The sequence below is a fragment of the Xiphophorus couchianus genome, chromosome 7 (assembly GCF_001444195.1).
Source record: "Xiphophorus couchianus chromosome 7, X_couchianus-1.0, whole genome shotgun sequence".
Lineage (NCBI taxonomy): Eukaryota > Metazoa > Chordata > Actinopteri > Cyprinodontiformes > Poeciliidae > Xiphophorus > Xiphophorus couchianus.
Window position 1 is genome coordinate 11870970 of NC_040234.1, and position 26428 is coordinate 11897397.

The following is a 26428-nucleotide window of genomic DNA, read 5'->3' on the forward strand; positions in this document are numbered from 1 at the left end:
TAAAATAAAACCCTAATTCTGAATTATAAAAAAAGAGAGTTATTTTGAAGTCATTAGCAAAGAATTGAAGACAACAGTATAAGTTGATGAAATACAACAACAGTCTGCTAAAATCGCATGGCGACCACATGTGGTGCATGGATGGGGATCCAAACAAAACAGATGAAAATACTCAGGGAACATTACGAATAAATAACATAATCATGAGTAAATTTATTACGTGAGATTGTTTATGTAAATTATTGGGAAAAAAATATACAAAATAATAAAAAAAATGTGATACTGTAAATGGGCAGAAAAATATTTCAGCCACGATTTCTTACATAGTTCAAGTTTTACTTGGTAGGTTTCTTCATTTACAAGCAATCAAATCTACTCATTTCAGTCTGTATAAGCTTTAATCAGTCGTATAAATCTAGTTCAGTCACTTGGGCTGTAAAACACTTTGCAGTAGTTGTTGTTTTTTGAGAATTGAAACGTTGCTGACAGAAACTGCTTGCGGTGAGCCCTGCAGAAACACAGAACGTGCCTCTTTTTCTTTTTTTTTTTTTTTTTTACCTTCTCCAGGGAGGCTTGTGGCCGCACCCAGTCAGTATCGAAACTTGTGGACTCAGGTGAAACACAGGTGTCCAGTCCCACAGGTAGAAAAAGACAACACCATACTGGTTTCCCTTTTTTTCTTTATCACTGCTGGATTTTCTGAAGAGGTTTGCCTCAGAGTATACTGTAATTTTAATTTCAATGAGTTTTTAACAGAAGTGATGTTCGCTTTTATTTAATTTTTTTTTTACAATTTTTTGTTGACTAACGATGGAGTGATTGTGTTTCAACCTCCACGGTGTTCATACTGGAGCTTATGAACTGCGTCTTTTGCGCACCATGAATTACAGCTCCACCAAACGAGCGCTAGCTGTGCTTATTACCTGCATATTTTTAAGTCTTCCTTATGGCTGTAACGGAGAAGCTCCACATAAACCAAGTGCAGGGGCCACGATTTTGCCCCAGACTAAGCCCGATAATGGACCCCAGGCTTATCCAGAGGATGTGCCTTCAAATTTACCTGTGTTCACTATGGACTATCCCAGAATACAAATCCCGTTTGAGATCACGTTATGGATGCTTCTGGCCTCCTTCGCAAAAATCGGTGAGTATAGTTTCTTAACCCCCCTGTTATGTTGCGGGTCAAATTGACCCGCTTTAAAGTTTAAATTTTTTTTTAAATAGTTGGAAGTATTTTTTTTGCATAAAACTTTTTCTATTTGCCTCAATAGGTGCATTCTACATATAAATTGAAAATCTGTACATTTTACACATTTGCACCACCCCCTGGGTCCACTTTTTACATAGATATTATTCGGGTCAATTTGACCCGGCAGTCAAGTTGAAGGGCAAAAAAAGATAAATAAATAAAAAAGTCAAATTCTATATGTTTCCTTGCAGCTATGAACCATATTTCACCACACACACACAAACGCACCCCACCACACACATACATGCACACCTCGACACACGCCAGCCCACTTTCTCACTATTCTCTTTACTTCACTAGGAAACTGTGAGAAAGCAGGTGTTCACACAACTTTTGACGGGAACATTTTCTGTTCCCGTGGGCAAACTTCACCCACACTGAGTGACACTCAGCAGAAGTGGAGGGAAACATAAATACTCTCTGCATGACTCATTTATCTTGATTTTAATCAGCAGATCAATTTGACCCTGAACAGTTTGTGTGTCTCAAGTTCAATTATAAAGATCACCCATTGACAAAAAAGTGTAATATAAAAAGTTTTACTAAAGATCAATTTCAAGGAAATTATAGTTTTTTTTGTGCCTAGGTTTTTTTCAGTGGACATAAAAAATGTAAATTCGATTTTTTATGTCCAAATGAGTAAATGAGTAGGTTGTCGTCATTGATCCTTAAATTCTGAGAAATAAAAAAACACCATTGCACAAATATTGATCGGAATGGTTAGTATTGGAGTTAACAATCAGATACAAAAATGTTTTGGAGGAATTTTTTGATTTTTGACACTATAGCATGATTAAACACTCCCCGGGTCAAATTGACCCACGGACATTATTGCTGTACCCGAGAAATGAACATAACAGGAGGGTTAAATATGTGAAATTTACAGATGGTCTGATGTCAAATATAAGCTTGTTGTACATAAACGTATCTGAATAATTCAGTCCATTCAAATTCATGAAAAATAAAGTTATTGGGTTTGTTTTGGATTATGGACAACATTTGGACAACCCAAAATGCTGCTTTCCAGTAAATGTGAATACTGCACAAGAACAAAATAATATCTTTTAATACAGAAATGTCAAACCGCTGAAAAGTATATTGATGCAGATTTTACATTCTATACTTGCGTGGGTTTGGTGAGATGTTAAAGAAGCCCTGATTAATTTAATAGCAGCCTTCACCTCATCTGCACTGTTGGGTCAGTCTCTCTTATCTTCCTCTTGACATTACTTTATAGAGTCTCTATGGGGTTTAGGTCAAGTCAGCTTCTGGCAGGTTTATCACAATTACAAAAAGGTACCACTTGTAAAGCAGGTATTGGTACTTTTAGCAGTGTGGGAGGGGCCAAGCCCTCATCATGTCCATTAAGCTTGTAAGTAAAATGAAGCATGAAGACCAACTGTGGAAAATGCCCACTAGCACTGGGATGGCTCGGTTTTCGAGTCCTTCCCATATCGGCTCAACAGGGCCAAAAGGCCGGAGTCCACCCTGACGACTCTGATGGCTCAAATTAGCATCCCTTCTTCAATTGTAAATGTGGCCGTTGACCGTCAGGCCAGAGGGTAGGAATGTGAATAGTCCATGTTGGGGGTGGGTGCGATCTATGATGGAGGCAGCTCTACAGTAGACTCTCCTGTAGGTAGTGCTCTTCAGTTTAGTTTTGAAGCATACATGAAGTGTTTTTGGAGAGATGTTACCTTTTGCAGCTGATCCATGATGTTGTGCTGCATTATCCAGGTCATTTTGCCAAATGTACATAGAGTTTGCAAAACATACAATCTGTTTCAAAAAATATGCAAAGGTTTTTCTAAAAGAAATTAGTAATGTTTCTCTTTGAAATAAAGCTAAGAGGGTATAACATGACAGTTTAGAAATAAACTAACCAAATTAATTGTGTTGATCCACCTCAAAAAAATCATGCAAAAAGTGTAAGCAAAAGAAATCTGGGAGACTTAGCACATGCAAATTTGCATGCAGCCTTTTGTGCTGTGGAGGATAAATAGGTGACTGCTTCACCTATTTAGTTCACAAGAACTAATGGCATTTATTTCAGTCATAATCTTGCGGGGGGTGACCAAGGTTCCATCACTATGTGACAGCTGGTCAGCAAACCTGGCAAACATGATTGACATGGCAGCACTGAATGCACATGTGCTTTATCAGGCATGCATTGGGGTGCAGGAGAGACGGGTGGACTTCCTGGTTGAGCTTGCAAAAGAGTTCGGTAACTCTCATGTGAGTGAGAAGAAGGCACACAAGGAGAAACTGCTTCGGCAACAACCTTCCACACCCAGCTCAGGCAAAAGGGCGAAGTGTCAGGTCAACCATCGATGCAGGATGCGTGTCCTGAGGCCGAAACATCATCAGTGACCCCTCACACCCCCACCATGGACTGTTCTCCCTGCTGCCCTCTGGAAAGAGGTTCTGCAGCATCCGGTGCAGGCCCACCTGGTTCCGAAACAGCTTTTTCCTACTTGCTATCAGACTGCTGAACTCTTAACTGGACTGCACTCAAAAACTGGTCTCCACTTTATACCTTGCACATGTACAGAGCTAAATAACTTCTATTTTACTGTCAGTCCTGCACTTTATATTTTATATTTAGATTTATATTCATATTTTATACTGTATTTTATTTTACTCACAACATTGGAACCTCAAACATTATCCTGAGCCGTATGCAACGAAATTTCGTTCTGTATACACCCTGTGCATTGAAAATGACAACAAAGTCAGTCTAAGTCTAAGTCGAAGTCTAAGGAACAATTGTGCAACTGTGAGATGCGTTGAGGCCATTACCAGAGTACTTCTAAGGTAATGGCCCTATTTACTGAACAAAAGCACCTGCTAGATAAAATCCTTCAGGCCAGTTGGACTATCTAAGCCGAAATAGGTATATGTCAAAGTGGACTAACTCAAGCCATTCTAGTGCTAGACCTCAAGCAACTTGGATTCTGTGGCTTTCCAATCATCCTGCAGACTCCGGGATTTTAGTTTTTCTGAAAACATCATGCAGCAAAGGTCATCAGGCTGGGTCTCGAACCAGTGGCATCGAATTCTCCATTTGGGTTGTGCTTTAGCCCTGCGCCCCCACAGCACCCCACATGAAGGGTTTTCATGACTGTCTGCTTCAGCTGTCAATTCAGCAGTCTTCCCCCAGATGTGTTTAAAATTATTTTCCTTAACTGCTCTTATAATATTTTCATTTGTTGAGAAAATTAACCTGGGCTTTTTATTAGCTGTAAGCCAAGATAGCAAAAATTAACAAAAATAAACACTTGAACCATGTTATTCTGTGTGTAACAAATCTACATAGTGTTTGGCTTTGTTTTGGTTGAATCGTTGAAATAACTTAGTAATAATTTTATAACTTATTGAGTTGCAGGAAATGCTACACCAAAGTCACATCTTCCTCTTTTTTTTCTTTCAGGTTTTCATGTGTATCACAAGATAACGATCTGGGTGCCAGAGTCATGCCTTCTCATAAGCATCGGTCTGATTGTTGGCGCCATCATGCACTCAGTCCTAGAGGAGCCTCCAGCTGTTCTCAGCAGCAATGTCTTCTTCCTTTACATGCTCCCCCCTATCGTCCTGGACTCGGGCTACTTCATGCCCACCAGGCTGTTCTTCGAGAACGTGGGCACCGTGAGTAAACGACTCAACCACATTCCCGTTTCTTCACTCATCTGCACTTAATGACCTGTGCTCTTCCTTCGGTGTGCAGGTGATGTGGTTCGCAGTGGTGGGGACCCTCTGGAACAGCATCGGCATTGGCGTGTCCCTGTTCGCCATATGCCACATCGAGGCGTTCGGCGTGCAGGACATCAACCTGCAGGAGAACCTGCTGTTTGCGGCCATCATCTCAGCCGTGGACCCCGTGGCGGTTCTCAGCGTCTTTGAGGACATTTCTGTGAACGAGCAGCTCTACATCGTGGTGTTCGGAGAATGTCTCTTTAGCGATGCTGTCACTGTGGTGAGCTAGAACGCTTCTGATCCTTTCTGCTAACGTTGAAACTTGCTGCCCTTATTGGGATTGTTCTGTGTCACTATTTGGTTAGAAAATAAAGTATGCAATTAGTGTTTATTTTTCTTCACAAATGCGCAGCAAAATGGCACTAGTCTTCACATAAACACATTCTAGTCCCACAGGAATATGTATTTCTTTATATTATTTCAAAAGTTTAAATTCATCATCGTCACTGCTTCACCCCTCCTGTCATTTAAAACCCTTTTAGCACATGAAACATCTACCATTATGCAGTGAGCAAGTTTTTCTATTCTTCTGCACTCGAAAGGTTCAACTCAGGTTTCATCTCCATACTAACACTTTCTTAATTTTACTTTTTTGGAGTTAGGGTGCATGCGTGACAACATAATGTGTGTGGGAGAAACGCTGGCCCACAGGCATGATGGCCGTACAGAAAAACGAGGGGGAGAAAAAGCAAAGGGATGTTTGAGATATGAAACAAATGTGTCATGTCAGCCTCATTCAGAACCTGTTTGCTCACATGCTGCCAAACCTGTTTCTGAGGTCACAGTTGCATGTGCGTTTGGTAGCGTGGGAGGAGTCAACACATGCACATATCGTCTGTTACATGACTGAAGTGAGCTCATCCCCCTCCCTCACCACTCAAGTTCTCTTCGTTTTATATTCAAACACTCCGGCCAAACCCAGCTCTGTAAACCAGTTCTCCTTTCACTGAGTTCGTCGCCTTTTTGTTTAGCATCAGTAGATTAAACAGAAAACAAACATTACACTGGGTCAATAGGGAAGCCCAGGAATAAGAATGATCACATATTTGACACTTTGCCAATAAGCTAAAAGTAGGAGCAGTGTTTTCAGCAATTATAAGATTCTCCCAGGATTTACATATGACCACCTGGTTTACTCCTCATTTAGCAGGTGGGCAGTTTTATTTCAAGTGTCTCCTTTAGGCTGGAAATGTGTTTGCTTATTGTATTACTGGCATTTGTATGCAAATACAAACAGAAAACTGAGAGCACCGTAGTTACTACACGCACAGAGTTGTTAGAACCTGACTAGTATTCAGTAGTGTATTTTTATTTTTTATTCTTTTGGAAATATTAGCATTTTAATTATCATTAATTTCTTTCTCAATTAATGATTATGACAGGGACCTTTTTTAAGGAACACGAGCCCACACTTCTACATGAATTTTTATTTTGTTTGTGAAAGGTGCTTACTACTCTGTGAAAAGCTTTTCACAAAAATTTGAAGCCACCTAAAAAATATTTAGTTTTTTACTTAGGGGGATATGATGACATCTGGTTAAAATATTACTCTGCCTTGAGCTGATTTGTCGTCCAAGGATCTTGGCTGAATGAGATCAAAACAATCTCAACAACCTTTTCAGTCATCAGGGATTTGTATTTTCTGTTTGTAATGATTGTATTTATTGACAAAATGTGTGTAAGTCATTTTAATTTTGCCTTGTTTGTTTTTAACTAGACAAATTGCACATTGTTCAGGAACCACAGATAAAAAAAATAGCCTTTTGGCTATTTCTGTTGCTTTTTACAAAACATTTAATGTGCGATGTCCCTACCACATAAATCACAGGTGTCAAACTCCAGTCCTCAAGGGCCGCTATCCTGCAACTTTTAGATGTGCCTCTGCTGCACCACACCTGAATAGAATAATTAGGTCTTTAGCAAGGCTCTGGAGAACTGATCTACACAAGGAGGAGGCAATTAAGCCATTTCATTTCAGTGTTTTGTACCTGTGGCACATCTAAAAACTGCAGGACAGCGACCCTTAAGGCCTGGAGTTTGACACCCTGAAATAAATGAATACATTTCAAAATTAGAGACCAGAGTTTCTAACCATTCCCATGATCTCTGAGAACTTCTATGTTTGCTTGTTTTCAGGTGTTGTACAGCATGTTCACCTTTGTGGCGGAAATGGAGGTGGTGGAGCCCGAAGATGTGTTCTTGGGAGTGGCGAGGTTCCTTGTGGTCGGCCTTGGGGGGATGGGCTTTGGCGTCCTTTTTGGTTTTGTGGCCGCCTTCACAACAAGATTCACCTCCAAGGTCAGAGAAATCGAACCCCTCCTCATCTTCATGTTCAGCTATCTGGCGTATCTGGTGGCCGAGCTCTTTGCCATCTCCTCCATCATGGCGTGAGTGGCTTTGAAATGGTCTTGCGTATTCAAATATCTGACCTGTAGACTGCTTTAACCACAATAAATCAAAAAGCTGCTACTGTTTGTGCGTTGATACAGCATTGTTTGCTGTGCCCTCACCATGAAGTACTACGTCGAGGAGAACGTTTCCCAGCGTTCTTCCACAACCATCCGGCACGTGGTCAAGATGCTCGGCTCTATCTCGGAGACCCTCATCTTCTTCTTCTTAGGCGTCGTCACCATAACAACCGAGCATGAGTGGAACTGGGGCTACATCCTGTTCACGCTGCTATTTACCTTTTTATGGAGAGGTCTGGGTAAGCAGGATGCAAGGCGCTGTGTTAATAATGTGAATCTGTTAGTGAAATTACAAGATTGGTGTTACTTTTAAGATTTACTTCAAAGTTTTGAGCAGTGTTTGTATAATTTAGCATATACAGTACAGACCAAAAGTTTGGACACACCTTCTAATTCAATGGGTTTTCTTTATTTTCATGACTATTTATAAGGCAAGAAATCCCACTTATTAACCTGACAGGACAGGTTGACCTATGAAGTGAAAACCATTTCAGGTGACGACCTCTTGAAGCTCATCAAGAAAATGCAGAGTGTGTGCAAAGCAGTAATCACAGCAAAAGGTTGCTACTTTGAAGAAACTAGAATATAAGGGGTATTTTCAGTTGTTTTACACGTTTTTGTTTAGTGCATATTTCCACATGTGTTATTCATAGTTTTGATGCCTTCAGTGTGAATCTACAATGTCAATAGTCATGAAAATAAAGGAAACTCATTGAATTAAAAGGTGTGTCCAAACTTTTGGTCTGTACTGTATATATATATTTATATATATATAATTTTATTTTTTCCCCTTCCAGGTGTTTTGGTGCTGACTCTGATCATTAACCCTTTCCGAACCATCCCATTCAATATGAAGGATCAGTTCGGTTTGGCCTACGGAGGACTGCGGGGCGCCATTTCCTTCGCTCTGGCCTTCACACTTCCTGACAGCATTGGCCGGAAACAGCTGTTCATCACTGCCACCATCGCAGTAATCCTCTTCACAGTGTTTCTCCAGGTGACAGTTTCAGTTCAGTTTAATGCAAAGTCTGTGGAAAAAACTGGACTGTATGCTGTGGTTGAAGCTTGCTAGAAGCTTTGCAAATCATAATTAGATCTGCTGAAGTCAGGAAGTGAGTAGATCAGTCACGAGATCGTTTAACAACATGATATGTGTTAATGTGAAAGCTTTCAGAGAAGCACCTTTACACTATGTGATGGCATAGTCAGACTTTTAGACTTGGCTTCTGTCAATGTTAACTTTATTGATAAAACACTTTACAAGCACTAAAATACTGCATAGCAAGATTAATTAAATGATTGATAGTAAATGAAAGAATACAAAAGACACAAATGAAAATAATTAAATTAGTTTTGCTGGTGTAATTTGTCTTTAAAACGTTCATTTATCGGTAATGTTAGGGGTTCATGATTCTCCTACTAGATTAATTTATTGAAAACTTTTCACTGAAGCCAGTTCTGGCGTATTTTCATGAACTAGAAGCGCATTGTGATATTAAAACTATCTAGAAATGTTGGGAGGTTTGGATTTAATGAGTGATATTGGATTCTCACTGTATTATCCTTGAGTTAAAATATCATATTACTATTTTAAACAAGAATGTTTTTCATTATTTATTAAGGGGGTTTTAAAGAATAAAATCAACTTTTATTCCTCTTGTCACAATAACATGACATATTAGTAAATATACATTAGTTTATTATTTTGATGCATAGATCTGATCAACATGATAAAAGTCTAACAATTTAATGTTATCTGGTTTAAAAAGCGGGTTAATGCCTGGCTCAAGCATTCATTGGGTGAGAGGCAAATACGCGAGTTATATTGAAATACAAATATTTGTGTCTTTCAATTCAAAGAAAAACATCTAATAATTTCTAATTGACACCATCATATAAAGCCAGGCTCATTTTAAACACTTTAAAAGTGTTTTTTGTTTCTCTCTGCAGGGCATCAGTATCCGACCTCTGATTGAGTTAATCAACGTACGGAGGACCAACCGTGACGTAGAGACCATCAATGTAGAGATTCACAGCAGGGTATAACGCAGACATTTATTCTTATCATCTACTGTGTGTGTGTGCATGTGTGTGTGTGTGTGTGTTCACAAGGAAATGGTGAGATGCTCTTTGTCACTTTCAGCTCATGGAGCACACAATGGCAGGAATAGAGGATCTCTGTGGACAGTGGAGTCACTTCTACTGGAAGGACAAGTGAGTAACTCTGGCATCCTAATTCTGCTTAAATTGTTATTTAACGGGTTGGTATGTTTATGGTTTGGCACTTCTTGTTGCATGCCAACAAATCAAATGCTGTTAAAAATCTGGAGGACGAGTGTCTTTCACATCGTGTTTAGCAGCGTGTGTTCATGATGGCGAGGTGAGGAATGCCGTGTTCAGCCTCAGCAGTCAGCAAAGAAAATATGTACAATTTCCTTCTGCTCAAAATTAATTGTATTTTTGTATATGCTGCTCTTTTCATCTTCATTTTCTTTTGTTGTCCCCCTTTCTTCCTCTTCCTCTTGGCTGTGTCGACATTCCCCTAGCGGGCCTTGTGAGACTGGTCTCTCAAGTTTCTAACAGTGGATTAGTTTTAACCAGTCGAAACATGCTCTGAACATGACACTTACATATAGAGCAATCAGGTTGTATGTATTGACACAGCAAGTTTATATTGATATAGGACTACTAGATTATTATTAAGGGCAAACTTTTAGAAACTCAGTCACATGTTATTTTGAACAGTGGGAGAAAGTCTTCTGGACTGGAAATGGTACAAAGGGCAATTGATGGCTTCACATAAAAGAAAAGTCAGAGAAGATATTTGTATTCACCCCCTTTTACTCGGATGCCATTTATTTGGCATCTTCAAGCCGGCAGGTTGGGCAAGAAGAGTATTGACCAGTCCCTCAAGGAAGTTGTGATGTTGTAATTCACCATTCACAAATTTTAAGAGGATTTGGGATTTTCAACAATCATCATTTTTGCAGATCTGAATTTCATTTTTTTATAAATGAATTTTGGCCAATTCCCCTTAGTCTCCTTTTAATCTAACCTCATTTCACAAGGTTTCTTGAAAGCTGATTTAATTTAGCATGTACGATGCTTAACGGTAACATTTACCTTTTTTTTTTCTTCCAAAAACGAAGGGGACATGTCCCGCTGCACTTCCCATATACATGCCCTCTATCTCCTGCACTTTTTTCAGTTATTACAACAATTTAGCAAATAATAATTAGATGTGGTAATGTGATTTTCTTGGCTGTGCTGCACATTCTGTCATGTTCAGCAATCGGCCAGCCAAAAGGCAAATAATTTTGCAGTGTTCTTCCAAGTAAACAGATAATAATACCCATGCTAGAATATCAGATTTTAAAAAAAATCACAACTTCAACTACAAATATTTGAAAAGGTGGCACCTTTTCAAAAAAAGAACTGTTTAAATGAAGCTTTGAAACTTCAAATAATACACGGCATTCATGCAGATAAAGAATGTATGTAAACTACTGACCGGAGCTTTATGAGACAACCCAGTGTGCATCCAGTAAGCACGACAAACATTAACACTTCGGAAATAGGTCAGTGCATAAATGTACATTTAAAAAAATAGAAATAAAAAATTAAGAAACACGCCTAAAGCTAGAACTTACCTGCAAAACTATGAAGCTGATGTGGCATAAGAACACACAGGTGAACTGGTACAGCCAGAGAAAGCAGGGGAGTCTGGAAGTTCTTCAACTGGATAACTCCCTGAATTATCTCCTCTATCATCCCTCAGATTCCACTTTGTGACTTAGTGATTTAGTGAAACACTGCAGCAACCTGGAGGGACTGATTTAAAAAGAGAAAAATCCAAGAGTAACTTTAAGACAGCAACACAGGAAGCTACTGTCAGAACTACAGAAATTTAGCCTGTGTTCATGAATCTTAGGATGAGAAAATAATTTCATACAAACAAAATTTCTTATCCCAATCCTAGGTTCATGAAGTTCAACAACCGAATACTACGTAGGATCCTGATCCGAGACAGCAGGGCTGAGTCCAGTATTGTCGCGTTGTACAAGAAGCTGGAGCTGCAGAACGCCATGGAGATCCTGGACACGGTGTCTGGGGACATCAGTGCTGCTCCTTCCCTCGTCTCTCTTCAGTATGAAACCTTGATCCTAAAACCACACAACTTCCTTATTGTTTGGTCAGATCAACAGGAGCCTAACTAATAACCGTTCTTTCTGAATTAATATCTCTTTTTTTTAATTTAGGGGAGAGAAGAAAGAATCTACTAATCCAAAGAAGACATTCATGGCTGAGGACCTGAAAAACATGCACGACCTCCTTTCCAAGAACATGTACAAGATCAGGCAACGGGTAAGATGGACAATAAAAACAGCACTGCTTCTAGGCTACTAGGATTTGGTCGTTTATTTGTCAGACTCAATCCATGGAGTCATTTTCATTTGCTGTCTCGGGAACCATTTCTCTTTTATTTTGGTAAAAATCCAACTGACAGACCCTGTGTTAAAACCATTTTCAATTTATTTTAAATAATTCACGAGAGTTGTTTAAAATTTCTCCACATTTCAAATAAATCATGATGCGGTGTAACCTAGCAAGGTTGTAAATAACTTTGGAAGAGAGACCTCCTTGACATCACCATCCTCTTTCACGCTCAATCGTGAGAATATGATATTTTTGACACTTGTTTGTACTGTGTGTATTAATTCACCTGAAGATATATTTGGTGTTTTGAACTATTATATGGGCAGTTGTAAGAGTTTCTAGAGGAAATCTAGTTTATGCAGATTTTCTGATCCTTTGCCCCATGAATAATGGAGTCCACTGGATAAAATGCATCAGTCTGATGTTTGTGATGGACACTTAGTTACTTGTGACTTTGCTATAGTTCTCTTCTGCTTATTCTACTTTCATTTCCACCCTGCTCTTTGTTTCTGTGGGCAAGATAAGCTTTGGTTCTCATTCAGATGGAAACAGGCAAGAGAAATGTGCCAGTGTTTATGTCAGATTTATGTTAAAGGGAAAAAAAAGTGATGCATTACGGATGAAAAGTTCACCAAAACTGATAAACTTACCAAAGTAAAGAAAAATAGTGCAATGCATCAGTTACATTTATTGTAATAGAAGTGGTATTGCTACCAATTATTGTGTCATAGTTAATTACTTTTTTATGCTGGCATTTATTTCCCATGGAATAATTTTTTAAAATAATTTTGGATTAAAACATTTCAAACATTTGATAAGAAAAAAAAACCACCTGTCACGCTTTATACGTTTTTTTTTGCCAGTATTGCCAAGAAATTGAGGGATGCCGTCAACAGTGCCGGAAAATAATGAGACTAGGTGTGTGGATAATTTTCATAGATTTTTCTGTTATTTTAAACTTTACTACATCTTATAGAGAAGGTCCTGCACTTTTCCATATCTGAAGAAAACATTCCTTGTTATAAAAGTTGATTTTAGCATGTTTATTTTAAATAAAATTCTGTAAAGCTAATCAAACGGTCCACGCAGTAGCTGTTTATCGACAAAAACTTCAGCATAACATTGTTAGTCTTTAATTGACTGAGTCAGACAGCCAGAGTCGACATGGAAACCAGAAACAAAATGATTTTTTTTTTTTACACAGGTCTGGCAAAGTAAATGGAGCTTCATTGTTTTTTTTTTCTTCCAGTAATGTGTTAGCGACATGTGGAAACTCCAAACACTGAAACTGGGCTTGTTTTGCATAACGATGGTGTGTCTCTGGCAGTACTTTTCCACCAGTGACAATGACATCAGCCCTCAAAAGCCTCTTTGATGTGCAGACAAATGGAAAACATGCTTCCTGGTTGGGCTGGCAGCTTTATTTTAAATAGTTACAGTACTGTGTTGTGCGTTGTTCTTTTTAAACAGTGTCCATTATGAACTAATGTCCTTTTTTTATGATATTGCTGAGGAGTTATGAAAACTGCCAGCCTTAAACTCAGCCCTTACATACTTAAGGTGTAATTAAGAAAATAATTTTGATTCAATAATCCCATATGTGACAGTACATCATGTTTTCTGTTGCACTGTTTTGCTTATATCTACATAAATAAAAATGGTTGTTTTGTGTCATGGAGGATGATTTTATGGTTGCAAAGCACAAACACAGAAACTTCCCCCTTGTTGCTCAGACAGGTGTGTTCAGGTTTGGCTGAGCAATCCGAGCTTCAGAGAATGCTGTCTCCCCTGAAAGAGAGCACTTACTGGTTCATTTGTCAGAGCCTTGGTTATCTCTAGAGGACGATGTAGGCAGTGGAGTTGCATTTCTGACTTCTGCAAAGCCAAACTTGATCAAATGTGTGAAAGAAGCCCTTCATAAAGGCCACAACTATGCAAATAACGTCGTCTTACTTTGTGTTTATGTTTTCAGACGGTGGCATTTACGAGTAAGCATGCTCTGCCCAATGACGACCAGCCCAGAGAGATCCTGATCAGACGCCACGCCAACATCCGCCGAAGCCTCCGTCACGGCAGCTTTCAGTCAACAGTGAGCTCTAATTCAGGATTTCACAGATTCTTCCAAATGCTACCGTACTTTAAAAAAATTTTTTGGTTTTGCAATCAAACCATGATTTTTTCTTTTTTGCATCATTAGTAGAAATTGTAGAAGAACTAAAGAAAAATCCAAATGAATGAAATCTGAAAACCATCTGGGATAGTGTCTTAGGAGACTTTGATCAGTCCCAATAGTAAAGTATGTGTAATATTTTTTGATATAAATCAATAACTTTAAGTGATTTATACGTATGTTTAATTTAAATATATTAACCAAAATTGCCTTTATTTGTTTTTTTCTGTTTTGGTTGCATGATATGGTAAAATCCATAATATAATTATAATATAATTCAGAATTTATTTCTCATGTAGTGAACATTATCCCAAACCAAAAAAAAAAATTATTGCAATTTGGTGCAATTAAATGTTAATATAGTGAAATTAGAAAATTTGCCTAAGTGATTGCATTTATTTATTAATTATCATGTGACTAAAGCTTAAAATCCATCATTATTTGCCAGGTTCTAATTTCGACACTTGCAGAAATGGGTTTTGTGGATCTGAATTTCAGTGACTCTGTTAAATGAATTGGGGAATTCATGAGTACATTTGAGAACTGAATATTTTATTTTGAAACAAAATAATTTTCAAGATCCTTTTCAATTACATCAGTTTTTTTGTGGTTTGTTGATGTTTAAGGGGCTAAAGTTTACTTCTTTAAAATCAGATAATTCTAGTGGTCTCAACACACATTCCTAAACACGATGTAGATGTAAAGGTTAAAACGAAAACCCTTGCAGGCAGGCTAATTTTTGTATATGTTTTGTATTTTTATTCCCAGATTCCAAGGTCTCAGAAATATTTCTCACTTCCTACTGGACAGAATTTGGGGTCAAAATATCCATCTGTGAGGCGGCGTTATGCAGGTAAGCTTCTAAAACTAAACTTACAAACCCAATTTTTTATTTTTCACAAGCTAGGAAATTAATGAGGCAAATGTATTGAGTCAGACAGACTTAACTTTTCTAACATTTTCTGATGTCAACAACAAATATTGATGTATTTTATTGAGATTTTATGTGATCTGGAACAGAAAAACTGTAAACTGGAAGGAAAAGAATAAACAGTTTCTGCTAAATAAAATAAAATACAAAAATGCTCATGCTAATTTGTTTTAATAAAGTATTTTAAATACTTTGCAGACCATAAACAAAATCCAGTGCAACCAATTCCTTTTATTAATGATCTATATTCCATGCCCAAATGTCCTTTTTCATTAGACACCAAAGTTTTGGGACAAACGTGTAGAGACCCATTTAATAGCTCTACTCACAATATGTTATAATAGTAAATATCAACGTATTAAAATATGACCAACAAATAGAAGAGGCCTGTGAAGTGGAAAGAAAATGTTGGAGAAGTCACAAATGTCTGTTCTTTTAATTGCTGCTTTATAATTTTTCCTTCATGTTTCCCGTCCTTTTATTCTCAGATGACCATGAAACCATGTCAGAGGTAGCCTATCCTACCCGGCGCTCTCGATTCAACCAGCCCAAACGCTCCTCGTCCGGAGCCATGATGCCTCTTCACACGCTGGAAACTCTGAAGGAAGTTCCCTCCACTGATGTCCTCAATGAAAGCCAGAGTGAGAGCTTCAGCAAAGACCAGTGCAAACCCCAGACTGGCTCCTCTTACAGGGATTCCCGCTTCCCAACACATCGTCGCCACTTCAACCCTCCTTTTGACAATAACAACGGCTCTGCTGATGACTTAAGAAATGAGGATGAGGCAGAAGAGGAGCAGCGGCGGCGGCATCGTGGGGCTTTGAGGCTTCCTCCCAGCTGGGCAGCTGAACCCAGAGACAACGCGCCTCGAAACCCTCTGCTCAGACGGCCGCAGTGGAACCCAAAAAAGTAAATGACTGCATCAAATAGAACCTCAAATTGTAAGAAAAACAACAAATCTTTGAGTGTCCTGACTTTTACTTTCAAAGATGAAGGCAAATTTATACTGGAGGTCTTGTTTTCCCATTTTTTCTGAATAAAGCCCCAGCTCATAGGAGCACCTCGTAGAAAAGATGCGCATCAGAGACACGGCGCACTACGGAGAAGGAACTATTTCAGAATGTCAGGCAACTCTCAATGTGTTGCCATTTAAAGTTTTATTATTAATTTTTATATTGTTTTAAGTTGTCAAATAAATTTTATCAGGGAATTACAATGTAAATATTATGACTTTTATTTTATTCCATGTCATAAAGCTGAGGAAGCTTCATTTTATGGATACCTTAATGTATTTAAAGTGTCGTCACCCACTGGTCCATTTTATCTTTAAATTCAATGTTGCATGAAATTGCCAAGTATTGCATATGTGGATATAACTTCAGAAACTTGTCCCTAAGCATAACATGTGGTTGACTGTAGACTGCACAATCGCAACTTAAGGTAACACTAAAAGCTGAATCAGAAAAACTAATTTACTTGGATAAATAAAGGGAGAACGATGGGAAAATTTAAGATTATTTTATTTGACTATTATTTTCGTGCAATTTTAGTCTTGAAAACAAAAATATATCATGACATAAATGTTTGGACAACTCTAGATATGTAGGTTCTTACAATTGTTTTTCCAAAAAACCCCCAAAACGACAAAACTCCGATTTTAGGCAAATGTTTCATTCATTCGTCAATTTAAAAATGTCAAACTAGACGGGCTTGGCAAAAGTATTCATATTTTTACATTTTGTTATAACTAAAAAATATAACTAAAAATGTTGTGCATGTTATTATTTATGTAGTTCATAATTATGATAGAGGAAAATTCATTCACAAGACTTTATTCTACCACCCTCAAATAAAAATCTCTTTTTGCAGTTGCATCTGGTAAGTCTTTATCACTGAAGTACAGAGATGGTCTCCATCCAGTCTGACTGAACTGGAGCATCTTTGCAAAACAAATATAAAAAAAAATACTTCAGTTTCTCTGATTTGCAAAGGCAGCATAAACATTCTTCAAAAGCCTGCAGCTATATCTGAAACAAAAGAGTTTAGTCACAAAAAATGTTTCAGATTTTTCAGTTTTTTTATTTGCAATTATTTTGAAAACCGTTTATCATTTTCTTTCCATTTCATAATCATGCACATTTTTTCTTGATGCATCATGCAAACACTTTTATAAAGGCACTGCAAATAGTAAAGCATTAGTCCAACCAACAGCAGTGATGAACCTTCATAAACACAAACTCCTGTATAACACATGGGAGGCAACTGAAGAATGCAAAACCTGATTAAACTATAAAAACACAGATGTTTTGTATTTAAACTCTCCCAAAGTCTCTGAACCTGCAAAATATTGAAAAATTAAAGCTGTGGGTCTTGTGGGAGTCCTAGATGTGTTTTAAATTTTCAGAAAACAGTAGTAGTAGAACAGCAGTTTTACTGCTATTAGTTATATTTAGTAAATTCAAGTGCCTATTGCAAGCTCAGTTTCCATCCAGCCATATGAGGCCCAGATAGATTAGAGGTGCAGTTATGCAGTGGGGGGAAAAAGCAAAATTACATCAGAAAGATGAACTCACATTGCATTTCTTTCAGAAAATGGGCTTACTGTAAAACTAAAATAGTTTAACAAAAAGTGATTTGGCCCTAAATCTAAAGGACTGTGTCCATATTAATATGTTGTAATGATTAATTATGGTGTTTATCAACTGAATATGAAATATAATGAAACTTTCAAAATACAGTTTTAAGTGAAACTGGACATTTTTTTTATGCGTCACAGTAAAGGCATTTTGAATTCAGGCATAAAAAAAAAAACTTTCATTCACAATTATTTTGTACAATATTTACTATTATTTAGGGCTGTACTTGTTTATTTAATATGTAGTGCAAACAAAAATACATTAACTTCATTTACAGGTGCCATTAAGGTTAGAAGTTGAATTTACTTTACATCATTTACACTGCATTAGAAAAGAAAAGTTTTTTACATTACTACTTCTACAATTTGGACGGGTCAATATGCCCAAAATAATATAGAACATATTTTTAAATGGTAAAAATTACAATCACAAATTTACCACAATGACTTATCTAAGGTGAAATTTCTCACCGGGGACTGTAGGTACTGTAAATCTCAAACTGTTTAGGACAAATCAAAAACGGCAAATGAAGCTGAAAAAAAAAAAAACAAAGTTAAAAGAAATCAATTAATGACACACAGGCATAGTGCAATTTTGCTACATGAAAGCTATTTCATAAGGCTAAATGAAAAGGAGGAAATACAACTGATGTGTCTAGAACAGCATGTGTTGTATAGATGAAGCCATAATCTCTTCTTTGGTAGATTATCTTTACATTCTGATACTTTATGACCTTTTCTCAACATTTCCTCAGTTACAATATGTCTTTCTCTTAAATAATTAATAGTGGAGATGCGTCAAGAAATTACATTGGTAATTACATTTCCAAACATGTCTGCAGTTCGATCAGGCTTCGAGTCGGTGAGAGAGAGCAAGACCTAACCCTTTTCAGTGTTGAGACTTTGCCTTGAACTGCTTCTGGTCCTAATGCAAAGGACTTACCTGTGTGGATGCAAAATCTATCCTTGGTTCATTTTGGAAGAACCTTCCTGCCATCTAGTGGTAACAGTGTGCAGGACTACATGTATATAAAAAGCCGCAATAAAACTCATGCTTTAATTCAATTTTTCAAAGCTCTGTTTAGCAATAGCAGCATTAATAAAATAATTTAAGTTCTTCAAATAGCTTACCTACCATTATTCACAATTATAGTTCATGTTAATAATTAGAAATATGTCTAAATTTAATATTAACTACACGGCCTATATTTAAATAAAACATTTTTATTTATTTTAGCATCTGCTTGTCAGAACCTTCCCCCCCCCACACACACAAAAATGTGTATAATGGAAATATAACAGTAAAAAAATCAGGATGTAATGGAGTAAAGTAGATAATGGGAAGTTTGAACAGAATTAAAATGTAAACAGCAACATCAATTAGTGTTTCTTCTAAGATAGTAAAACCCCCTTTTATTTTTTTACATCTGAACATTTCTAATATAAATATTTAATGACTGCTTACAGCAGAAACATTTGAAATGCACACAAATGGTTTGGAAAGAGAAATTAGAGTCGGATAAAACCCTTGCGAACCTTTCCAACAGTTGCAGAACGAGTATTGGTCACAAAGTTATAACCAGTGGATCTCCAATAATGACAATTTCAGTGGTCTTGTGTCTTCATAAATCAGTATACCTGTAAGTAGTGCCGACAGAACTAAATTAACAACACAGAGTAGATTATTGCAGTAACAAGGACACCGAGCCAAAGTTAAGGCCCTCACTGCATGCTTCTGTGAGATCTGACTTCAGCATTTATGGAAGCACAAGAAACTCTGCAGCCGTTTCCTCCAAGCTGCAAACGTCCACGGTCCCTGAGAGAAAGGCCTGCGGTCCTTGTGTCGAGTCATGACATCAGCAGATTCGTTTGGCGGAGAAACTCTGTTCACGCCGAGGGTCTGCTGTTCACCACAGCTGCTTGCTGCAAATAAGAGCACTTCCAAAAGTGGTAGATCTGCATTGACTCAATAAAAGATCATCATTCAGCTGCAGAAACTGTTTTAAAATTTTACTGTTTTTGCCAGCGCCCTCCTGTCCCACTTTGGGATTCTGACGAGGAGCAAACCCACAGCTGCCAGAGCGAGCACAACCCCCAGACTGGGCGGTCCGCAGGGGCTGATCTCCTGGGCCAGACCGGAGAGGAGCGGGGCCAGGACGCGACCCACGGCCGTCACCGACTGGCCGGCCCCGATCAGAGTCCCGCTGGTGTGGACGCCTCCCCTTTGAAGCTCCAGGTCTGTGATGCACGTCCGTCCGATAGAGGTAGAAATGGCGAAGAAGGTGGAGGTGAGCAGCACCTGCCACACACTGGGAGCGGCGGCGTAGAGGAAAATGAGCAGACAGGTGAGCATGGTGGAGTGAAGCAGCAGAGCGGGCATGTTGTTTCTGTAGAGCTGTGTGACCGGCCCCACCAGGAACCCGGCCAGGGCCCCTAAGGTGCTGCTGTAGCTGATCAGATAACCCGTCATCTTCGGTTTCATCGAGAAACGCTCCTCCATGGCCAGAGAGAAGTTACTGTAGTAGAGCATGATGGCTACGGCCATCAAGAGACGCACCAGAAAGAGGTCCCACATGTCAGAAGAGGCCACCATGTGAATCCTGGAGCTGACGGAGGTGAGCTGTCTCCACGCAGGCTGGAGCAGTGACACCTCCCTCCACCTGAGGCCAGGCTTCCCAGCAGCTCTGCGCTCCGCTTCGGTCTCCGTCGGTAACGCCGAGTGGTGGTTGTTTGCGTGAGAGCCGTTTTGCACAGACTTGCCGCAGTATTCATTGTGGCATCTTTTACTGGCGCTGTTGCTGCCGTTAGTTGCGTTTCGATCGGTTATCGTCTCGCTCCATGGCAGCAACCACACCAGCCCTGAAGCACAAAGACGACATTAGACAGCAAATAGAAAAACTGCTGAAAGAACGAGCCAGAAGTTGTTGAAGAAAGAGACGGAGCTGGAAATATTTCATATGGGGCCCAATGGAGGAAGGGGAGACATGCTGGCGCTCAGGAAGTGTTTAAAAGAAAACCATAAGACCTGCAGCAATGATGCCTATATTTCCTCAAAGCAGATGCCTGGGGCTATCTTTTGAAGCACAAATTATTTCCTTAGGGTTAAAAATGTATGAACAGCAGCATTTTGTTTGTGAAAAACCAGTCAAACTTGAAAACGTGTCAGTGCACACTGTGCCAATTGAAGAATCGCATCATTGAAACACATTGAAACACTGAAAATGGACAAAAATCTGCATAAAACTTAAATCCAGATTTTAGAAAAACCGAAAGAGATATCAAGAAGCTGAATCAGTTAAAAACAGCTTAATATCTTGTGATTTATCTAAAAGTTGAATGGAGTTTCTAGGTTGAAGTACGCAAAAATAATAGACTGTTAAAGAGCACAAAGTTTTTGCTGAGTTTTGTGGAATTCTGATTTTTTTCAATGCGTTTCTATGGAGCCAAAATCTGGATAAATGTTAAAATATCGCAAAAAAGTATGAAAGTTGAAATTACCAAAAGATACGGCAGAATTCACCAGAAGAAGGTGAACGTTTGTAATATATGAATTGGTGAAATCAGTTGAAGCATGAAGAACAAAGATGGAATAAAAATAAATAAAAACACAGTTTTAAGAAAGAGATTTTGTAATATTAGATTATTTAGCGCTTTTGGCTCACCAGCATTGATAAGAAAGATGGCTGCACATGTGAATGAGGAGGTGTAAAAGCCTCCTTCGTGCTCAGTGAGGTAGCCGCCTACTACAGGACCCAGGATGAAGCCGACGCTGGAAGCTGCGTTAAAGTGTCCCATCACAAGAGGGCGCTCTGATTCAGACACCAGGTCTGACAGCAAAGCTCTGCAGATGGACAAGGAGTGTTTGAACAGTCCTGAAAAAACAAATACACACACACTAGTTATACAATTGTTGGTAAATTTTCTACATATTGATGTTTGATATATAAAACAAAGTAGTGCATAATTAGATAGAAAATGCAGACTTTAATCAATGAAAATCTGAAATGTGGGATGTGTGTTTGCATTATCCTTCATTCATGAAGTGCAACCAGATGTTGTCTAATTAGTGAATTGAGTCCACAGCACTGAACACACCATCCAGGTGGTGAAAGATGGTGGCAGCATCATGCTGTGGGGATGATTTTCTTCAGCAGGAATAGAGAAAATATGAAGATGGATTGAGCTAAATCCTACAAGAAATCAACAGGACTGAGATTGAATTAAAATTTCACATTCCAGCTGAAAAATGTACATTTTGTTTAACATTTGTGGCTGTTAACAAGTTTTATTCTGCTGGTCAGAGGGAAAAATGCCTCTTTGGATTGTTAAGGTTGCAGACACTTGGCTTAGATCAAAGCATCCCCATGTATTAGAATGGCCTAGTTAAAGTCAACACCTAAATACAGTGGAGAACCTGCGGGAAAATACATTTTCACAGAATCAATCCAGCATGGCTGAACTTGAGATATTTTCAAAGCACAACAGGGCAAAAACAAAAGGTGGCTCTGATGTGTTTAGAGGATGTACAGCTTAAATCAGACGTTTTATCCACAAGAGTCTTTGGAACAGGCGGTCATTTGGGGCGGTTTGCCCCCCCTAAACTCACCCACAGGTATTCGTGCGAGGACAAATAAAGTGATGCTTGTAGAAATCCCCAGCAGGCCATAGCCGCAGGCGCTCAGCAGGATGGAAGTCAGCAGGGAGTATTGCCGCCCCACCACGTCGCTCCAGCTGCCCTGCCAATCACACGCCGATCCATTCAATGACACATCGACATACGCTTTGGCAATAAGCGTATCGTTAAGCAATCAATGACAGAGTTAGACAAAGGAAAAGCATATTTCTTAACAAGCTGTACAGTAAAGAAACGTTTGTAACTTTGTTCATAAACCATAGTAGTCGTGTAATAACAAATCACACAACTCAGAAACAAGAGGCACAACAACTAAAACTCCACATCCTCTGTGTGCCAAGCAGCTGTGGTTTGATTAGATTCTCGCCCTCTTTCTCCCTCCCTCTCTCACAGACCCACAGCAATGATGAAATAATCAAATTAGGGACAGTTGAGATGATCTGTGCTCTGGATGTAAACTTTTGGGTTGCAGCTGTTCATATTATCCCAACATTCACGGGGATCCAGCCCGTCTGCATGAGGGCACCAACAGATGACTCTATATGTGCTCAATTTGTCCCATGACCCCTGAAAATTAAACCAATTTCTGGAGCCGTGTGCAGCAACAGAAGGAGTTAAGAATTCAGCTGCAGATGCCAAACTTACTTTGTGCTCTTTCTTAATTTATTTTTTTAAAATCATTTATGATTTTGCTTATTTCGTAGGTTGCTCTCTGAAGGAGACAATTAGAAATGATTTCTGTTTTAAAAGAAGGATTTTGTGGCTGACCAGGAGCCAGTTATGCGCGTTAAAGTCTTCACAGTGATCCCATTGTGCGATCACAATCAATCCTGAACAGCCAGTGTTTTTTTTTTGTTTCCACGAATTACTAGGAATTCAGCCATTTTGGCCACTAAACTGGGCTCATCTTGTTTACCAGGAAATCCTACAGAAAAAGAGGTTGCACAGAGAAACAAAGTCAATACTCACTACTATTGTGCTGGAGAAAAGCTGCAATATTCCATACGTAGATCCTGCAAATTATAGATCAAGTTACAAATAAAAAACTTGGTTTTGTTGTTACCATTAAAAGTGTAAATACTAGTTATTGATTAATTACTATCTACTAAACAATTAAGCTGACTGTAAAACTGGTTTTATGATTCAGATTTGCATCCACAATTATAAACTGGGGAACTTCCATTTTTTGAGTTTATGTGGATAAATCCTGATATATGAAGGGAAGTTATGAAAGAAATCACAACAAACAATTTAAGTGTTGCATTTAAATTGCATGTACATTTCCTTGTTAATCTACCCTCAACAATCCATAATAAGAAATGAAAACATTTTGTGTTTTTTTCCACAATGGTAATGTTGGTTATTGCACAGCACCACATGTATTCATAACCCTTCAAATTTCAGGAACGTTTTCACAAACAACCACAAACAACAGCATCTTTTATTAGGATGTTATCTGCTCAAATAACAAGTCTTTTTTTTATATATAGCTTTTCTTTTAAATATTGTTCTCTGTCCATTTTCCTATTTATGCTGAAAACCTTTTCTGACCTTGCAGAAATTTATTACTCTACAAAACATAAAGCTTGCACTTCCATGTTCTGAACTGGGGATGGAGAGCTCAGTATGATTTGCTATATTAGTTTTCTACCACAAATTGAAATTTAAGCGAAGGCGAACAAGTTAAAATATTACATTCATCTTTCTCAAGCCGTTTGGCTTTTCAAAAATGTTTAAACAGGACTTCTTATGGTTTTGTTCTTGTTGTCCCTTCAGATATGTGACATGAATAACTAATTCTTGGCTGCTTTCCTGAGTAATGCTCTCTTACCCGACCTGTGAGTTTACCATATCTTGGTGGTTTTTTATGTCATAATATTTGTTATTTTTGAAGGGTGTCACAAAGAGGGCTAGATGTTAATTAGATTTCGAATTTTAATAACAAAATGAAAATCTTTTACCTTTCCAACTTAGTAATTATTTTGTGTTGATCTGTCACAAAAAATCCAATAAAACATGTTGAATGAAGTAAAGCATTCTAATATACAGAAGACACTCTTTGGTAAAAGCACACTAATGTGTTAAGTTTTGGGTTAAAGATGAATGTTTTCTGAATTCATTTACTAATTTTGTCCTTTTCGTATTGATCTGTAAATTTTTAGCATCTAATTAATTTTTAATGTGATATTTATGTTATCTGATTTGTCTTTTGTAGCCATCAGACAGTTTGTTTCAGAAGGCTGAGCTCACAGAAATGTAACATATTACTAACTATTTTGAAAACACAACTCACCCACGATTCCAGCCACTGTGGGACTCGCTCCAAGAGCCTTTACATGGTGGCTCAAGAGCGGGATGATCATGCTCACCCCGAACAAGTCCTACAGAAAACAAGAGAAGATCACAAAAACGATCCAATCATTTTGGGACAGGACAAAAAAAAGAAAAAAAACAAACAATAAAAGAAAACAAAACCTAAAGAATAACGGCATAAATTACTACGAGTAAGTGTGGAAGTAAATACAGTAATATTCAATAAATTAAAATATTATTGAAAGGTGTGTTTATTTCAGTAACTTAACTCACTAATTGAAACATTACATATATTAATCACACAAATTGATATATTTTAAAGCTTTTTTTGCTGTTAATGTTGATAATTACTCACTCACAGTTCATGAAAATGTGACATTTAAGATTAGAATATTTCATCAGCTAAATAAAAATACATTTTAATAGAGGAATTTAAGTGTAATGAAAAGTATGTTTGATATCTCCTGAAAGATTATTTTCAAAATGTAGTTTTTATTCAGCGCACATATGGTATGTATAAAAGGCGCTGACATTTTTGTATTTTATTTTGTAATGTTGGTTTAGAGAGTATCCTAGGAATTAATTGAATATGTCTGTATGTACACTTTGTAGAAGATTTGGAAAAGAAAAAGTTAATTATTATATCCTCCCAGATTTTATACTTTGTGCTGCTGCTTAAATTAAATCAGCAGCGCTTCCAGTCTAAGCTTATGTTTCTCAGGGCAACCTGTCACACCAAAAACAAAGAAGAAAATATTATAAAGCAACAACTTATTCATCAGATCTTTTACGGATATACTCTTCTGCAAATATTTGTCTGAATTACATATCTTTGACTTTGTGAATACACAAGCTTCAAAAGAATGGCTGCTGTTTTGTTTTCATTCTGATGGAGGACATGGGTGTGTCTGACAGCAGCTTCACTCCCTGCAGGAGGGAGGAGTCACAGAAAAAGTGACAGCCAGCAGGTTAGAAACAGGTGAAATATGCAGATAATCTACAGCTATTATTACAGTATTCCGTGCACGCTTACACAGCACAAGTCAGACTCTCAATCAGCAGCTACATCCTGTTTTTCTGCGTAGCTGAGTTTGAAGCAGCTTTTGCCAGATGCTTAATTGGAGGCACACAGCTGCTCATACAGCGTTCTAACACAATCCAATAATGACATTCTTTTAAAGCTTAGGTAACATTTATCCCCTCCTCCCTTAGTTTTCAAGTCAGTTTCCTGAATTATTTTAGTCACCTTTAATTAGATGACTGAAACTCAGACGGATTTTAATTAGGAAGAATCTGAGGGGGTGACCCAAAACCTCCTTTATTACAAGAGCTTCAAGGAATTGATCAGAGTGTTTTTGTGAATTTAAATCTCCTCTGCAGCAGCTTGTTGAAAACAAACAGAGGCGTTAAAACAATTTAACATTCTCAGATTTCTCAATGATTAGCACATTACCACAGCACTGGTTAACCAGTGGCAGCAATGATGATTATTATTATTATTATTATTTTCTGTCACTGTGTTATACACTAATAGAAAGACTGAGCCGGTTCTAACTTGTACCTTTACATGTTTGACATCACACCTGAGTTATGAAAGCCTGCCTGGACTATCAGTGTCATTGATTTCCCGTCTCACCCAGTTAGATACCCGAAGCAGCAACAAAACCCCGCAGTTCCCGACTCACCATGAAGCCCACCACATAGATACAGTGTATGATCCCCCTCCGTCCTTTCAGTTTCAGGAATAAAGTGCTACATCTCTGGTTGTTCATCCTCCTGCGGTGACAGCTCGCTCACAGCCGAAGCGGAAGCTCCCATCCGGCTCTACTGTAAGCAAAC

At 38.2% G+C, this 26428-nt stretch overlaps 2 protein-coding genes across 2 annotated transcripts; one reads left to right on the forward strand and one right to left on the reverse strand.

Annotated features, from left to right (window-relative positions):
- The first annotated feature begins 599 nt into the window (after positions 1-599).
- On the forward strand, positions 600-18178 carry slc9a2 (solute carrier family 9 member 2). Its single transcript, XM_028023842.1, has 13 exons — positions 600-1144; positions 4680-4894; positions 4974-5222; positions 7139-7389; positions 7492-7709; positions 8268-8467; positions 9421-9510; positions 9614-9684; positions 11450-11617; positions 11730-11835; positions 13880-13996; positions 14846-14930; positions 15497-18178. The coding sequence occupies exons 1-13, from the start codon at positions 880-882 to the stop codon at positions 15919-15921; spliced, it is 2460 nt and encodes an 819-aa protein (XP_027879643.1). The 5' UTR covers positions 600-879; the 3' UTR covers positions 15922-18178.
- mfsd9 (major facilitator superfamily domain containing 9) lies at positions 17848-26416 on the reverse strand. The gene is made up of 6 exons (XM_028023884.1): positions 26275-26416; positions 24570-24657; positions 23246-23289; positions 22250-22379; positions 21306-21515; positions 17848-20502 (listed from the first exon to the last, which is right to left on the reverse strand). Exons 1-6 carry the CDS (start codon positions 26359-26361, stop codon positions 19646-19648), a joined length of 1416 nt encoding a protein of 471 aa, XP_027879685.1. The 5' UTR covers positions 26362-26416; the 3' UTR covers positions 17848-19645.
- Between the last annotated feature and the right edge of the window lie 12 nt (positions 26417-26428).

Coding starts and splice junctions, on each gene's coding strand:
- slc9a2 (XM_028023842.1), top strand. CDS start 880: ATGAATTACAGCTCCACCAAACGAGCGCTAGCTGTGCTTATTACCTGC. Junction 4,895..4,973: donor TCTTCGAGAACGTGGGCACC/GTGAGTAAACGA, acceptor TTCGGTGTGCAG/GTGATGTGGTTCGCAGTGGT. Junction 13,997..14,845: donor ACGGCAGCTTTCAGTCAACA/GTGAGCTCTAAT, acceptor TTTTATTCCCAG/ATTCCAAGGTCTCAGAAATA.
- mfsd9 (XM_028023884.1), bottom strand. CDS start 26,361: ATGAACAACCAGAGATGTAGCACTTTATTCCTGAAACTGAAAGGACGG. Junction 24,658..26,274: donor TCTATGTGGTGGGCTTCATG/GTGAGTCGGGAA, acceptor TGTTTTCTGTAG/GACTTGTTCGGGGTGAGCAT. Junction 20,503..21,305: donor CATCTTTCTTATCAATGCTG/GTGAGCCAAAAG, acceptor TTTGTGCTTCAG/GGCTGGTGTGGTTGCTGCCA.